Source organism: Eptesicus fuscus, chromosome 22 (assembly GCF_027574615.1).
Source record: "Eptesicus fuscus isolate TK198812 chromosome 22, DD_ASM_mEF_20220401, whole genome shotgun sequence".
Classification (NCBI taxonomy): Eukaryota; Metazoa; Chordata; class Mammalia; order Chiroptera; family Vespertilionidae; genus Eptesicus; species Eptesicus fuscus.
Genome location: NC_072494.1, coordinates 39,399,178 through 39,416,353, shown reverse-complemented (window position 1 = coordinate 39,416,353; position 17,176 = coordinate 39,399,178). Strand labels below are relative to the sequence as shown.

At 39.8% G+C, this 17,176-nt stretch overlaps 1 protein-coding gene across 1 annotated transcript in view; it reads right to left on the bottom strand.

The window, feature by feature from the left end:
- Window positions 1–17,176, bottom strand: part of RNF115 (ring finger protein 115) — a 70,900-nt gene that overhangs the window by 31,605 nt on the left and 22,119 nt on the right. Inside the window, exons 2-3 of the mRNA XM_008153132.3 lie at window positions 12,692–12,750; window positions 4,730–4,787 (exon numbers count right to left, since the gene is read on the bottom strand). Of these exons, the coding sequence (XP_008151354.1) occupies window positions 4,730–4,787; window positions 12,692–12,750 (117 nt within the window). The remainder of the gene's footprint in view (window positions 1–4,729; window positions 4,788–12,691; window positions 12,751–17,176) is intronic.

The following is a 17,176-nucleotide window of genomic DNA, read 5'->3' as shown; positions in this document are numbered from 1 at the left end:
TTCCACCTCTGACCTCATTACTTTTCCCTACCAAAGCAGGGATGCTTCTGATCGGTGAGTGGCAAGAGCCTCATCTCTGCTAATTCCCACCTCTCCAATGGACAGAGTTCATGCACTAGGAAGCTGCACAGATGCAAAAGAAGTGGTTGTAAGTCTGTGTGCTGGCTCCGCAGCCTCTAATTCTCGGGTGGGTCATCCTGTATAGACTTAGAATGTCTATTTGGCCACAAATCAACTGTGTTCTTCAATTAGGTAGAATAAAAACTAAATTTGTATTGCCATCTGTCTAGCTTCTATGTTTTATTTTTCAATATGTTCTAGACTCAGAGGTGGAATGATGAAGTATCAACCATCACATATAACTAGACATGTTTAACACAGGATAACAGTTTAGTAAATATAGTACAAACATAAAAGAATATGAAATATAAATCTTGTAAACTATGGAGAGACAAGAAAAAAGATCTGATATAATCCTAAGTAAAATTTTTAAAGCAGAAATACAACATGGTATACTCCTATGCCTGCATCTGAAAACAGGAAGAATGCATGTGAGAAATCAAAAGTATTATATAAAAACCATAAAACTAAAATAAGGTAATGAGAATATGGGGGATTTTTCATTTTAAAAAATCTCCTTAATGCTGTTATAACATCTTTCAGTATCTATGCCTCAGGACAAAACCTGAAGAAAATGTATGAAGAAAGGGAGCTTTTAGAAAGGGAGCTCCAGATTTTTTTTTTTTAAATATATTTATATTGACTTCAGAGAGGAAGGGAGAGGAGAGAGACAGAAACATCAATGATGAGAGAATCATTGATTGGCTGCCTCCTGCACACCCCCCACTGGGGGGGATCGAACCTGCAACCCAGGCATGTGCCCTTGACCGGAATCGAACCTGGGACCCTTCAGTCTATCAGGCCAACACTCTATCCACTGAGCCAAACCAGCTAGGGCTAGATACTGTTTAATGCCTTTTAGAATTACCATTATAATGCTACATGTGTAAAACAAATTTTATTTAAATAAATATAAACCAGACTGCTCAGCGCTCGCTTCCCTTTTGGGTATACTGGGTGTTCTTTTTCTAGGAAGCCATCTATCTATCTCATATTCTGCTCATCTGAAACAGCCGCCACAGCCACCCTGCAATGAAGTGATCCATTCCGGTAAGCTGAGACCCTCAGATCAGATGTCTCACTGGCACCAGGTCATGGTCAGAAGCTTTCAAATCATCAATGAAACCCTCCCTCAGGTAGCCATGGGCTCCGTTCCCAGGTTATCAGAGACCTCAGTAGAGCAATGTCATCTCTCTACAAACTGCTAGCAACCTTTTTATAATTCACTCTCCACTAACTCTCACAGATTAACTGGCAACCAGCCTCCTCCCACCTTCACTCCATCCTTACCCACTCTCTCCATCTCCCCACCTCAGATTCACTTTTAAAAAAAAATACTGATTCTGTTTGAAATTTTGCTTGGACTATGCCTTTTCTAATATATCTAATATTTTAATAATTCAGCTATTAGTAAATGCTAATTATAGAAAATAACCTTTTCATTGCACAAGCAGCTCTGGCTGAAGAAAAAAAGCAAAACTGAACCCAAGTCTCTGCTGAAATTACCAACTAAAATATGGAAAAGAATAACTTTGGTTTCTATATATAACTTTCTCAGTTTTTTTCTTCAGCGACATGAGTATAAAACCTTATAGCTATAAATATTATCTTTTTCTCACCTCTTTGCTTATCTAAATTCCACCTACCCTTCAAGTATCTGGTACTTGAAGAAAGCCCTGTTTTACCTTCTGCATGAAGTCTTAATAATGGCAAAAATTTATAAAGCACTCTCTGTGGCAGGCACATTGGCCTACACACCTGACATGTATTAACTCCCTTAACCCTCACAACAATCCCATGAGGTATTATTTTCCCCAATTTGTTGATGAGAAAACATGTACAGAGAGATCTGAAGTAATTTTGTCCAGGTCACATATCCAGTAAATACGTGGTAGGCCCAAGATCTGAACTCAGGCAATTTGATTCCAAGCGTATCACTAGGTCATTTGACCTCTCCTCCTAAAGACTTTACAAAGACTGCAGCTCACCTAATATAATCTCTCCCTACTGTGTGTGCCACTTAGACCCCACAGTAATTTTCATTTTTATTTGATTGAGACTGAGAGAGAGAGAGAGAAACTGATTTGTCATTCCACTCATTTATGCATTCATTGGTTGATTCTTGTATGTGCTCTGACCGGGGATCAAACCCGAAACCTTGGCACATCAGGACAATGTTCTAAAAACTGAATAACCTGGCCAGGCACCACAATAATTTTATTATACTCTTTCTTGTTTACTTATTTGTTTCATACGTGTTTGTACTTCTCCAACAAAATTATAAATTCCTTGTAGGCAAGGTAACCATGATATTTCCTTCTTGTCCCTACTTTTAGCAGAGTGCTGTTCAAGCACTCAATATAGACTACTTAGCTGATTTTTTAAAACCCTTGACAATGTGCTGGCCAGCCTTGCTCAGTGGTTAGAGCGTCAGCCTGAGCACAGAAGGGTCTCAGGTTCAATTCCTGGTCAAGGGCATATGCCTGCGTTGCAGGTTGGATCCCCGGCCCTGGTCAGGGCTCATACAGGAGACAACCAGTTGATGTGTCTCTTTCACATCAATGTTTTTCTCTCTTCCTCTCTCTCCCTGCCTCTTTCTCTCCCTCACACCCTTCCACTCTCTCTAAAAATCAATGGGGGCCTCTACCGGTGTGGCTCAGTGGTTGAGCATTGACCTATGAACCAGGAGAGGTCATGGTTTGATTCCCAGTCAGTCCACTCACCCAGTAGGGAGCGTGCAAGAGGCAGCCAATCAATGATTCTCTCTCATCATTGATGTTTCTATCTCTCTCCCTCTTCCTTTCTTTCTCAAATCAGTAAAATTATAATTTTTTTAAATCAATGGAGGAAAAATACCCTCAGGTTAGGATTAACATACACACACACACACACACACACACACACACACACACACACACAAAACCACCCTGGTAACTTCTATAATATTATACAGACAGATTTTTTAAAATGTAAAATATCATTTAAAAAGGAGAAAACTAAAATATCCACGCATGATGACAAGGGAATTCTACAGAGAGAAAACTAGGCATTGCTACAAACTCTAAAGAACAGGTTATGACTCAGCAAAATTATTTTCACACCTAAAGAATAGCTCATGCCATCAGTGTCAGATTTAGCATTACTAAAGTTAGGAAACTGACTACATATATTTATTTTTCGTCTTAATACATCTCTTCCTGGTGAGTCATATCTACAAAACTGACAAAGCAATGTATTTCCATTTCCTAAAAGAGAACTAACACTTAAAAAAAATCAGATGAAGTTTTTTCTGCATATGTATAATCATTAAGTGACAACCTGTGTTATCAAGGAAATAGCACACACAGAAGGAAAATACTAAAATCAGAAAAGACTTCCAGGCCTGGCAAACAGAATAAATTTTAAATAATGTTTTTCAATCCATCAAAGTGAAAAAATTAAAATGTGAGTTTAAAGACATCTTGTATCCATGTACCAAGATGTACACACATATAAATACTAAAAATTTTGCTAGACAAGGTACTTGAGCTATCTCTGGAAAAGGCTAATGTAATCCTGAAACACAAAGAAATTCTGATGATTGGGTTTAACTTTTTTTTTTTTAGCATCTGTTAGTTTTCTAGAGTCAAGTACTGTGGCAACAGAGCAAAAACAAACCAGTGTTTTTTGTAGGCTGAGCTGGTAGGCTACAGACTCTAACAGTTTAAAAACAGAGTATGTAATGCCACTGAACTGTACACTTAAAAATGGTTAAGCCCTGGCCGGTATGGTTCAGTTGGTTGGATTCGATTCCCAGTGAAGGCACTTATGAGGAGGCAACCAATCTTTCTCTCCCCATCCCTTCCTCTCTCTCTAAAATCAATAAACATATCCTCCCCTCAGGTGAGGATCAAAATATTAATCACAAAAATAAAATAAAAATGGTTAAAATGGTCAAAAAGAAACTAAATGAGATTTTAAGTCCATAAAGTTGAAAAAAGAAAATTACTCTAAATTTATTATAAAATGTATACAAGGATGCATATTAATGCCTTATTTTCAAGTGACAGTTAAGATTTCCTGCCCACCCCTCAAAATATGGATGCTGGAAATTAATTATAGGTCCCATCCTGAGATCTGGAAGACAAGTAAATATCTTACCCTTAATCTGGCCCCCTAATTCCAGTTATGTCAAACTACCATGTTCATTAGAGGTAATTTCTAGAAACCAGTTCCTCAGTGTAAAGTGGAAGACCGTGCCTTAGTATGACTTCTATTAACAATTCATTCCGGCCTGCTCTTTACTTGGCCATCATGCCACTAAAGCAGAATCTGCAACACTGTTATTTCAAAAAACACAAGCTTTTTATTTTCACACCATTACACACAATAAAACAGAATTCACAATACTGTCAGGTTTAAAACAGAGGCTATTACTCTAATCAACACTTTACCAAAAGTAATATGCCAAAGCCCCAGCTGCTAAAAGCACGAGCTCTTCTAAGGGCTAACCCTGTCCACATTTTCCCTATCTATTCTGATGTTTTGCTGCTCAGAGAGGTGAAAATATGTCATGATTTTAACATCCACCCACTACCTGAAGCATCCCTACACCCAAAGGAAAACTCACCTCTGTGAAATGTGTTGATGTGCTATTGTCCATCCGGTTGCCACCAACACCTAAAAAACTAAAGAGAAAAGGGAGTAAGTGATTCTATTCCCAGAAACAAGCTTCCCTCTCGGAAGCTTAACCGAGAATGGTGCAATGAGAACACAGCTCAATAAGGAAAAATAACTCATCTCAACCTGACACCCTCAAAGAAACTATGACCAACCGGCATGTGGATTAATCTATAAAAAACTAAAACAGCAGCCCAGCTGGCGTGGCTCAGTGGTTGAGCATCGACCTGTGAACCAGGAGGTCATGGGTTCGATTCCCAGTCAGGGCACATGCCCGGGTTGTGGGCTCAAATCTCAGTGTGGGGCTGTTCAGGAGGCAGCCAATCAATGATTTTCTCTCATCACTGATGTTTCTATTTCTCTCCCTCTCCCTTCCTCTGAAATCAATAAAAATATATTAAAAAAACAAAAAAAAAACGGTAACTACAGCCCTGGCCAGGTAGCTCATCTGGTTAAAGTGTCGTTCCAATGCGCCAGAGTTGTGGGTTAGATCCCTGGTCAGGGCATATACAAGAATCAACCAGTGAGTGGTGGAGCAACATATGGGTCTCTCTCTCTCTCCCTCCCTCCCAACCTCCCCCATCTCTCTCTAAAATCAATCAATAAATAAATAATTTAAATTATAACTAAATCAAGTGGAAAATTGAGGTAAAGGGCCACCACAGAAAAGGACCTTACAGAGAGCCAACAAGGCAACTGAAGTTTGACTTAGCAAAAGAAAACATACATTTATCCTCAAAGAGGGCAAGAAGACAAGATTCTCATAATAGTATTTCATTAAAAAGCCATTCAACCACCAAATAAGTAAGTTTGAGACAATAGTTAATATTTCTTGGCAATGATTAAATGTAGTAATGTAAGGCCCTAGCTGGTTTGGCTCAGTGGATAGAGCATCAGCCTTCGGACTGAAGGGTCCCGGGTTTGATTCCGGTCAAGGGCATATGCCAGAGTTGCAGGTTCGATCCCTAGCAGGATTGATGTTTCTCATCACTGATGTTTCTCTCTCTCTCCCATCCTCTCTGAAATCAATAAAAACATATTTTTAAGATGTAGTAATGTAAGAAGTCTGTTACTAAATTTAGCACATTATAAGGGCTCAATAAATATTTTTTTCTTCTCCTGATAGATTATCCTATTCTTTGATTATCCTACCCATCCTTCAGGGCCCATCTCAAATGCAATCTCCTCCATTAAGTCTCTTCTGAACTCACCAACCAAATGAGATTCCCCCCCACTCCTCTACACTCTGACTTTGATTCAAATTCTACTTTGTATTGTAAATATCTAGAATTTGTCTCATCCATTTCTACCTGTCCCTCCTTTCATAAATATAAATTCAGAGGGCAAAGACTGTATTTTATGAATACAAGTGTATGTAGTATGTTCATTATGTGTCAGACATTATACAGAGCACTCATCACTTTTGGAAAACCCTGCCATGCCTATTCCATATTGATAACTTGAAACTAAAAGCTGTTAAATTAGTATCACCTGTGTAAACAACGGAGCAACAACTATGTAGCTAACTAGCTCAATGAAGCAGGAGCGATGGCAGAGCACTTGAGGGCACAGTCCCTGGAGGGGTCCTGCTCTGTCCTCTACCAGCTGAGTGACATCAAGCACCAACCTCTCAGTGCCTCAGTGTCCTTGTGTATCAAGTGGGAACAAGAATGGCACTTATAATAGGGTAGTTGGTGAAGATCACTTAGCACACGTAGAACACGTGGAACAGTGCTGGGCACCACAGAAAGTCCCTGACAGAGAATGAGGATGGTGATGGTGGTGGGGTGGTGATAGGTGCTCCTGGGTGGAGCAAGAAAAAGACATGTCCGTTTCATCCAGGAAGTTGGGGCAGGTGCTGCAGAACTGGTCTTGCTTGGCAGAGGAAGGGGGTTCCCTCTAGACAGAGGGTTCAGCACTGTGGGTACAGTTAAGGTGGAGAGAAGGCTGTTCTGAGAACTTTTCAGCCAGACAGGAACTGCTCCCCACTCCTGAAATATGAGCTTGGAGTCAAAATAGAAACAAACATGGCATGTTTCCCCGTGTAGAACATTTTGTTTGTATTCATGAGAGAACACTAGCCAGGCTGGAAAACTATGGTTTGTGAACAAATGCTTTTCTCAAATAGACAGGAGCAGTGCCTAAGGTGGCAGGGAGGTTGATAATAAGAAGCACTTAGCTAGTTAATTCCAGGTTATGGAAAACCTGTTAAGAAAATGAAGGGTTTAAACAACACTGAATTAATTACATTGGTTAACAGTGTGGCCTGAGTTTAGCAAATAATATCTTAGCCCTTTACTTTCCTTAAAACAAACAAAACAAGTTTCAGTCAAGCTCACAACCCACAATCAAATGATATCATTGCTGGGCACACGCCCTGATAAAATCCCTGACTTCTTTTTATCCTTTCATTGCCAAAACACTATTCTTTTAAGAAATGAGGGACCTGAGCTGCTGTGCTCCAAAATGACAGAAATTACAAAAAATAAAATCAATGAAGGGTAAAGAAAATGACCCACTTAACTTCAGTTTGTACATAAATTCATTTCTATTTAATTCAGTGTAGTGTCCAAAACAGAATAATCAGTTTAAAATTAATGTGGTTTATTAACAGTTAAAAGTGATAACACAAGCCCTAGCTGGTTTGGCTCAGTGGATAGAGCGTCAGCCTGAGGACTGAGGGGTCCCAGGTTCGATTCCAGTCAAGGGCACATGCCTGGGTGTCAAGCTTGATCCCCAGAAGGGGGCGTGCAGGAGGCAGGCAATCAATGATTCTCTCTCATCATTGATGTTTCTATCTCTCTTTCCCTCTCCCTTCCTCTCTGACATCAATAAAGATTTTTTTTTTTTAAAGTGATAACACAAGCTGAAGAAGACTGGGGTGAAATGTTGAGTTTCCTTTGATAGGTAATTACAAAGTGTGCTTTGAAGTTCAAGAAGACAGCCTAAGGGGCAACATTTTAAAAATAAAAATTGGCTTGCACTCCATTCAAGTGCTTTATTTTGAACGAAGAAATGGGTGTGAGACATGATTTAAAATTTCATCCCTTGATAGAAATGCTTGAGGGTGACATGATTTTTTCTTTTTCCTTTTCTCAGCCTGCTCAGCATATGAAGTTTCCTATCTGAAAGTTAATCTTCCGAACTTCCTTTGGAATTTAAGGAAACTTAATCTTCTGGTGTGTACACAAAAGGGACTTAGTGTATTGCTTTCCCTCTGACACTCAAAAGCCTAGGAGTGTTGAAGTAGCAGCTAACAGGATCTAGTGCTTACCAGGCAAAGCAAACCCGGCGTTCTTGTTTGATTGCCTACCAAGTTACCTTTGAAAAAGTTCACCTTTACCATTAAAAATGATGGTTCTCTCTTTCAGAAGGCTTGAAAGGTATGGGGGGAATTGAGGAGGAGAGGCAGTTAAACTTGAAGAGGAAAGTTAAAAGGAACTGGGATTTAGTTAAAATAGAAGGCTAAGCCCTGGCCGGTTGCTCAGTGGTTAGAGCATTGGCCCTTGCACCAAAAGGTTGTGGGTTGGATTCCGGTTAAGGACACATACCTCGGTTGCAGGCTCGATCCCAGCCCTGGTAGGGACACCTGCGGGAATCAACCCATCCACGAGTCTTTCTCACAACAATGTTTCTCTCCCCCCCACCCCCTTCCCCCCACCTCCCTTCCACTCTATCTAAAAGCAATGGGAAAATATCCTTGGGTGAGGTTTAAAAAAAAAAATAGAAGGCTAGATTAACAAGGGAGCAGGTTATTTGAATAATAGTGTGGTAGGCAGGCCGGCAAGAGCAGCGCAGGACAATGGGCCAAGTACAGAATAAGGTCACTAGGGTGGAAACCCCCAGGTGCTTAGCAACGGACAATTGTAGGGTGACCTTCCCTCCCCTAGCATATTGCTGGTCATGCAGTTTGGACCCCCAGACCTTTCCTCCTTAGAGGTAACATTTAGGCCTCAGTTGTATTTCAGCTCCAGGCCCAGAAAATCAGCAAAACCAGAGAAATAATGCCACGGCTGACCTCAGGACCAGCTACATTGGATAATGATCCCCTACCCTGGTACAGACCAATCAATCAGTGAAGACCTAGACCCAGGAGGAACACACGTGCAAAGCTACTGAATATTCTATTAAGATCTTCCCCTGGGACCTCCCCTAAAATCTCCCCCCTTAAAACCCTTAAACTGGAGGACCCAGAGGGCTCTTCCTCCTGAGAGCAAGCCTGCGCCTACCAGTATGCCTTTTCCGTTCCTTTCTCCTTCCCTTTTCCAGCCCCCCACCCTTTAGCTTCCTCACTCCCAAGCTCCAACCGCCCTCCCTTTGCCTCTATAACTTGTTTCCTAAGCCCATTTCTCCTGGGAATTACTTCTACCTCTGTGATTTAACAAGTAAATGTTCCCTTCGAGTTTGGTCTCGGCTCTGAATTCTTTCCTAGCCAGAACCCAAGGAATGTACGTAACAGACTTGAAAAAGTTTTCAACAGTCTGTTTCTTTATATAAAGAGAAAAAAAAAAACACTTGAAAAATGTCTATTATGGTATGCTAGTAAATGCTTAAAAATTGGCTGTTTGGAGGAAGGAGAGGGGAAGGAGGCCCTGATTTGTAGTGTTTATCAATTTCCTTGGTGTAAATACTCCACATCCCCCCCCCAAAAAAAAGACTGGATTTTATTCATACAAGTATATATAGAGTGTTTATTTATGTGTCAGACATTATACAGAGCATTCACCACTTTTGAAAACACTGCCATGCCATAGTCTATATTGGTAACTTGAAAATAAAAGTTGTTAAGTTAGTATCACATGTGTAAACAATAAAATAACGGCCTATTCCCAAAGACAGGGAGAAATAACGTCCTCATGAAATTTGCAGAGAGAGAAAACTGGCTAAGCCTGTGGGGAAGGGCTGTGGGAAAAGAACCACAAGAGCCACTGGAGACCACTTTAACTTCGAGAGACACACGTAAGTGGCACAACCGCACCCCACACTCACCCCAATGATATAAAGTCCACGAACTACAATAAATGGCTTTCATTTTCAGAATTACACCACCAATCCGGGCATTGTGCTGAGCTTATCGAGGAAACACACATCTTGATTCGTCAGAAACCAAAAGTGAAAAAGCAAAGCAAATACCAAGGTCCATGTAATCATTCCCAGGCCTTATAATTTTCTCATTAGAAACCATTTAACACCTGTATTGGTTCAGAAGTTTAAAATGCTTTTGTAAAAAATACCTCAGATGTAGAACAAGCCCAAGTGTACCCTACAATCGATGCCAAAGAAGTAAACGAACTGCCACATACTTTAAAAAAAAAGTTGAGTGGCTGTGCATCCATTTTATTGCTCAAGCCTAGACAGGATTGCAAGGCTGTTTCTTGACTTTACCACATTACATGGTTTCAGGGAGTCCAATATCCTTGGTAATTAAAGCCATCAATGATCTTTTGGGGTTCTACTCCCCGTTCAAGTCCCTCAGCATCTCCCCTTTCCTTAAAATTCCTTACTTAGTATTTTAAGATGATAGGGCTAGTCATAGAGAAGGGATAATAAAAACAACGCTGTTCCGACAAATGTTATAAAGCTCAAGAAAATGTACAAGGTGCCCCTCTAGACTGTGGATGAAAGGGGGCCACAAACTAAAGCTGACAAGCTCAGGGGAGGCCTGTGTGGCAGCCTTACAAACACAGAGACCTAAAGTAACCCCATAAAATGGTCTGAAATCAAAACTTTTTAACTAAAAGCAGTTTATGGCGGGTAGTCAAGTCCTAGGCTAGAATCTTCCCAGACGAAAGTCAGTCTTTACGTAAGCCTGTCTATTGTCTTTTTGCATCCTTTGGTACGGCAGGATAACTTCCCTTTCTCCATGCCCCTCGGGGCACAACCAGTGACCACCAATTCTCACTGTTATTTTTATTGTGTGAATTGTTGACTGTTAACCCTCCTGTAACCACCTATGTAAAAGATGTGCATGTCTATCATTCTGCTTTTTAGCTAATTCCAGAGGTTTCCCATTTTGCTTTCTCTGGCCTCCCTAATCTATCACCAATGGATTTCATATAACCTACTTATACCTTCTCTTTTGATTGTAAATAAAATAAGGTGAAAAACTGCCATTCTCTGGAGCATTTTCTCAATCCTTGAGATTTTGCTTCCTGGCAATTGTTGACAGTGGCTCAAATAAACTCTCAACAATTCTCTACAGGTTTGAATATTTCTTATGTTGAAAAAACCAGGTTACTATTTAAAAACTTAGAAAGGTAAACCCATAATTGCCAACCAAAAGCAAATATGCTCTTTATTTAACACATGCAGAGCCTAAATGCTGGAAATAAGTATTTGATGCAATTATAACAGCACAAATAAAAAGCTACCCAAATTAGCATGCCATCCACACATAATTGCTAATTTTGCTATCATGCTAGTTTTATACTGTTAGAGTTGGTATTGTGTTATTTAAAACCAAGATTATTAGATTAACATTTAAGTGCTAATAACAAACTAAATCCCATGCCATTTACTGCCCCAGAAGCTCCAACTCATTCATATATAAAATCACCAATCACTGATAAAGTTAAACTAGTAGTACATACTGTAAAACATGTAGGTTTTCCTGGTTGTGGAAGGGACCTTCAAGCTTAGATTCTGCCAAGAGCAACAGTAAAGGAATTATTTACTGCCATTAAAATCCCCCAAATCAAGATTAAAAGCTTCAGATTACAGATTTTTATCGTCAGTACTTCCACTGTCTAACTTAACTACACAGTCATAAAAAAATAAATGTGACACTATGTTTAGCCAAAAAGGCCATCATATCAATGCTATTCTACTTCTTATTAACTTTTTATAGTTTTATTCATACTAACCAAGAAGTAACATACTACTATAATACAGTCCCTTTCAAAAATATTTCAAGCCCCAGCTGGTTTGACTCAGTGGATAGTGTCGGCCTGTGGACTGAAGGGTCCCGGATTTGATTCTGTTCAAGGGCACAGGCCCAGGTTGCAGGCTTGATCCCCAGTTGGGGGCGTGCAGGAGGCAGCCAATCAATGATTCTCACTCAATCATTGATGTTTCTTTCTTTTTTTTAAATATATTTTATTGATTTTTTTTACAGAGAGGAGGAGAGAGGGATAGAGAGTTAGAAACATCGATGATAGAGAAACATCGATCAGCTGCCTCTTGCACACCCCCTACTGGGGATGTGCCCACAACCAAGGTACATGCCCCTGACCGGAATTGAACCTGGGACCTTTCAGTCCACAGGCCGATGCTCTATCCACTGAGCCAAACCGGTTTCGGCTCATTGATGTTTCTATCTCTCTCTCCCTCTCCCTTCCGCTCTGAAATAAATAAAAATACATTTTAAAAATTTCAAGCATTACAAACTATTAATATTACAGTAGAAAGATGGCATACAGTTGGTGGCAATAATTCCAGTAAGGATAAGGACCCAAGGCTTCCTCAAGGCAGAATAACAACTCAGTTTCCTTGCTAGAAAACAGCCTATTTATTTTATATCTTTGTCAGATGTTACTCCCAAGCCCACCAAGGAGGTAACAGCAGTTTACCTTCAAACAACAGTGGTCACTAAAAAGTAGTCAATAATCTAAGAGAATTCTAAAGTCTCAGAAAATAAGCTTACCAGATTTACTGTTATGGCTATAGGTTTCCAAGGCAAGTCACACACAATTAGAAATAAAACATTTCATCACACTCTCACATCAGTTTCCAAATCTTCCCATTTTTCTTCTCCTTTCCCTCGTCACTTTTCTCCCCCTCCAAATCCACCCACCTTCCTCTCAGCAGACAGTGTAAGTTACAAAACAAATTTCTTTCTATTCATTCAGACAATGCTGAGAGAAAGTAATTTTGATAACAGAATGCCTGATTTATTCATGAGCTTGTACAATACCTGGAATCATCTGTCACTTCTTCAATAAAGCCTGATTCACATCTGGGACAAATATATTCCTATAAAATAAAAAAATAAATTGTTTCATTAAAAGCTAAGTATAACATGCAGTACACAAGCTGATCTGTTCGAAATGTTGTATGTGCTTGCTCATTCCCAGGATAGTTTTTTTCTATTATACATACACTTGGCAAATGACAAATTCTTCAAGAAGTTTGCAGAATAGCCTCCTAAGTGGTTATCAAGGACAGCTGAAGGGAGGATGTCAAAATTTCTTTCTTTTTCTTAATCTGGGTTAATTTTTTTTTAACTGGAATGAATTCATTATCTAATTTTCTCTTCAAATCTAATGAAAAAGCTCCATTAGCGATAGCAGAGCAGTAAAAGATTGTAATATTGATGGATACAGAAATTGCTATTTTTTACTATGTACATACAGAAAACATAAACTGAATCACAGCATAAATCAATTTGTAAACTAGGAATTTACAATAAAGTTTTACAATATTTCTAACCTATTTTTTATAACAATGATTCCAAATAAAACTTAATACTCAGATCCCAATTAGTCAAAGAGATCTTGAGAAAGAACAAAGTAGGAGGTATCAAACTATACTACAAAGCTATAATAATCAAAATAGTACAGTACTGCCACAAAAACAGAGATATATATGAACGGAATAGAGAGCCCAGAAACAAAGCCTTGCTTACATGGTCAATTAACCTACAACAAAGGAGACAAGGATATATAATGGGGTAAAGACAGTCTCTTCAATAAGTGGTGTTGACAAATTGGACAGATACAAGCAAACAAATAAAACCGGATCACTTTCTTACATAATATACAAAAGTAAACTCAAAATAGATTACAGACTTAAATGTTAGACCTGAGCCCTGGCCACTGAGGCTCAGTTGGTTGGGTGTCATCCCAGGCACCAAAAGGTTGCCAGCTGGAGTCCCAGTGAGGGCACATGCCCAGGTTTTGGCTTGATCCCCAGTGAGGGGTGACCAAGAGGCAGCCGATCCATGTTTTGCTCTCACATTGATGTTTCTCTCTCTGTCCCTTCCTCTCTAAAAAATAATTTTATAACTTCTAAAATTATAAAACTTCTAGAAGAAAACATAGGCAAGTAAACTCTCTGACACTGCTTTTAGCAGTATCTCTTTAGATATACGGTCCTTGAACAAGGAAAATAAAATAAAGAAGTAAATAAATAAATAGGACTACATCACACTAAAAACTTTGCACAGTGAAGGACACGTACAAAAGGAAAAGACAACCTACTGAAATGAATGGGAGAAAATTCGCAATTGATACATCCGATAAGGGGTTAATATCTAAACTATATAAAGATCTACAACTTAACACTAAAAAAAACAACAAAAAACAATTCAATTTAAAAATTGGCAGAAGACATGACCAGACATTTCTCCCAAGAGGACATACAGATGACCGACAGACATGAAAAGATGCTCAACATCACTGCCAATCATTAGGAAAATGCAGATCAAAACCACAGTGAGGTATCACCTCACACCTGTCAGAATGGCTATCATCAACAAATCAACAAATAACAAATGCTGGCAAGGATGTAGAGAAAGGGGAACCCTTATACACTGCCTACACCAAGCATGTCAAACTCACGGCCCACAACAAATATTTTTGCAGCCCAGCCAATATAACGGTATGTAAGAAACATTTTAATAAAAATTTTGTACCTTAATTTTTACAATATCCTGTTATACATAATCCTATATAATAAAACCCTAATATGCAAATTGACCGAATGGTGAAACAACCAGTCGCTATGATGTGCACTGACCACCAGGGGGCAGCTGCTCAATGCAGAAGCTGCCCCCTGGTGGTCAGTGCGCTCCCACAAGGGAGTGCTGCTCAGCCAGAAGCCAGGCTCACAACTGGCGAGTGCAGCGGCAGTGGCGGGGGCCTCCCCTACCTCCGTGCCAGCGCTAAGGACCCCTCGGGGGATGTCCACCTGCCAGCGTAGGCCCGCTTCCCGTGGAGAACAGGCCTCTAGTTATTAATAACGAACTACAACATTTGCTAATGACTGATTACAATAATCGTGTTGCATTCATTTCCCTTACACGCCTCACGCACAGGCGCACCATTTCTCTCCACTAACACTAGCAGCGAATATTATAGCAGCCAATTGCCTGACTTGTTTGGTGTGCACAACAGGAAATATTTTGCTTTCGGAAAACAAGAAAAATAGGTTTATTTGCGTTACACTTATTAATTTGTGCAGTTATTCCATGTCTGGTAAGTTCATGTTCAAGAAAAAATGTTAATTTTCATCAAAATGTTCTATTATTTTACATTAATGATGACTCATTTATTTCAGCCCTTTGTATTCAGCATGTCTATCGAAATAAACCTACATTTCTATGAAAATTGAAGCTTTTGTTTTTTTGTGGCTCACATAAACCTTATTTGGCCCGTGTTAGCCTTTGAGTATGACATGCTTGGCCTACACTGTCAATGCAATTGCAAATTAGTGCAGCCAAGTTAAACACGTAAAAATTGAGCTGCTATATGATCCAGCAATTCCATCTCTGGGTATTTGAAAAAACAAAAACACTAATTTGAAAAGAAAAATGCACCCCTCTGTTCACTGTACCATCACTAGTAATAGCCAAGATATGGAAGCAACCTAAGTGTCCATCTCTTACAGGATAGTGAGAAGCTAGGAAAATTCCAGGGCAGGAGAAATAAGGAATCTAAGATAAAAAAAATTAAACAAGGCCAAACATGCAGCCAGCTTGCTGCAAAACTTTATCTTCAGAACAAATTGCTCTCTTCACTAACCAAAGAATGCAGGGAAGGAGGGAAAAGTGAAGGGGGAGAGAAGGGGCATCTTAATGCCTCTTCTCCCCAACCACAGTATACACAGCGTAAATCACCCTGGAACTGCTAAGGCAGGAGGGGGGAGGGAGAAGGAAAGAAGGGAGAACCAGTCCCACTAACAGAGAAGTCAGCCATCTTGGGGAGGGAGGAGGGAAAAGGGAATTTTCGGCTCATTGTTTAAACAGAGAAGCCAGCAGTCTCAGGGCTTGGCAAGATAAAATTGCCAGGTACTTCTCATAAATTCTAGGAAAGCCATAGCAAAGTAAAAAGAGAAACTTTAAGAGTTCATCTGTACCAAGATATTCAGCAGAGGAATTTTTTTATGCTTTTTTTAATTGATTTTTTAGAGAGAGAAAAGGAGAGTGGATAGAAACATTGATGAGAAACTTCGGGGATCGGCTGCCTCCTACAGGCCCCCTCCTGGGGATGGAGCTCGCAACAAGGGCATGTGCTCTGACCGGGAATCGAAACGGTGAGCTCTTGGTTTCTGGGTCGATGCTCAATCACTGAGCCACACCTGCTAGGCTGGGCAGAGCAATTTAAAACCTATAGATAGAAGGGTGCTAACACCTTGAACCCCCACCACACTTGTTCCTCAGGTTAACTGAGAGAGCCCGTCCACACCATATAGGCCAGATAGATTTTGGTAATTTGCTTGCCTAGCTTCTTTAATAAATGGGCTTTATATTAGAACACTGCTGTCACTCGTTTGAATTCATTCCTTACAAACCAAGGAGGAGACAGCCCTCTCCCTCTGATTCAGGGGGCTGTCCATAACACCTTTCTTGATGTCTGTTGAGCTGCCTGTAACACATCAATAGATGAATGGATAAAGAGGTGTGTATTGTGTGAGTGAGTGTGTGTGTGTGTGTGTGTGTGTGTGTGAGGGAACCACAGTTTTGCCACTCTAAAGCTGCTTTTTGGGATATTTATTTAAGGTGTTTATTAAGAAACAAGACTCAAAAAGAACCTTTAACCCTCCCCCCAAAGATTCAGAGAGAGAAACCTGCTTCAGGAAGGAAATACTAGGATATCACCTTGGCCTAATTTGAATTAAGTATGGTCAATAGAAGGACTCAGACAGGGGCCTGCTGGCTAGACACCCTGTGTCCCAGTGTCTGAGTTGCCTAGCAAGAATTTTTTTGACATGTATGTTCCATTCTTCCTCAACTACCTATAAATGGTCCACTCTCACGTCTGAAACCTAAGACCACTGCCCTTTCCTCCTTTGTCCAAAATGTCTTAGAAAGCCAATGTTGCCTCTCTTGTCTTTTGAAGTTTCATGCATGTGTGAATTCCCCATGCACATGTATTAAAGCTTGATTGTCTCCTGTAAATCTGTATGAATTTGATTATTAGCCCAGACTAGAAGAACTTAGAAGGTGGAGGCAAAAAAAAAGTAATGTATTTTTTAGCCCCCTCAATACTCTCTCTCTCCGCTGGAATTTTATTCAGCAATTAAAAATGAAATCTTGCAATTCAAAATAACATGGGTGGACCTAAAGGGTATTGTGCTAAGTGAAATAAGTCAGACAAAGACAAGTATCATAAGATCTCACTAAAAACATATCAAAACAAATGAATAAACAGAACAGACTCCATGTAGAGAACAAGTTAAT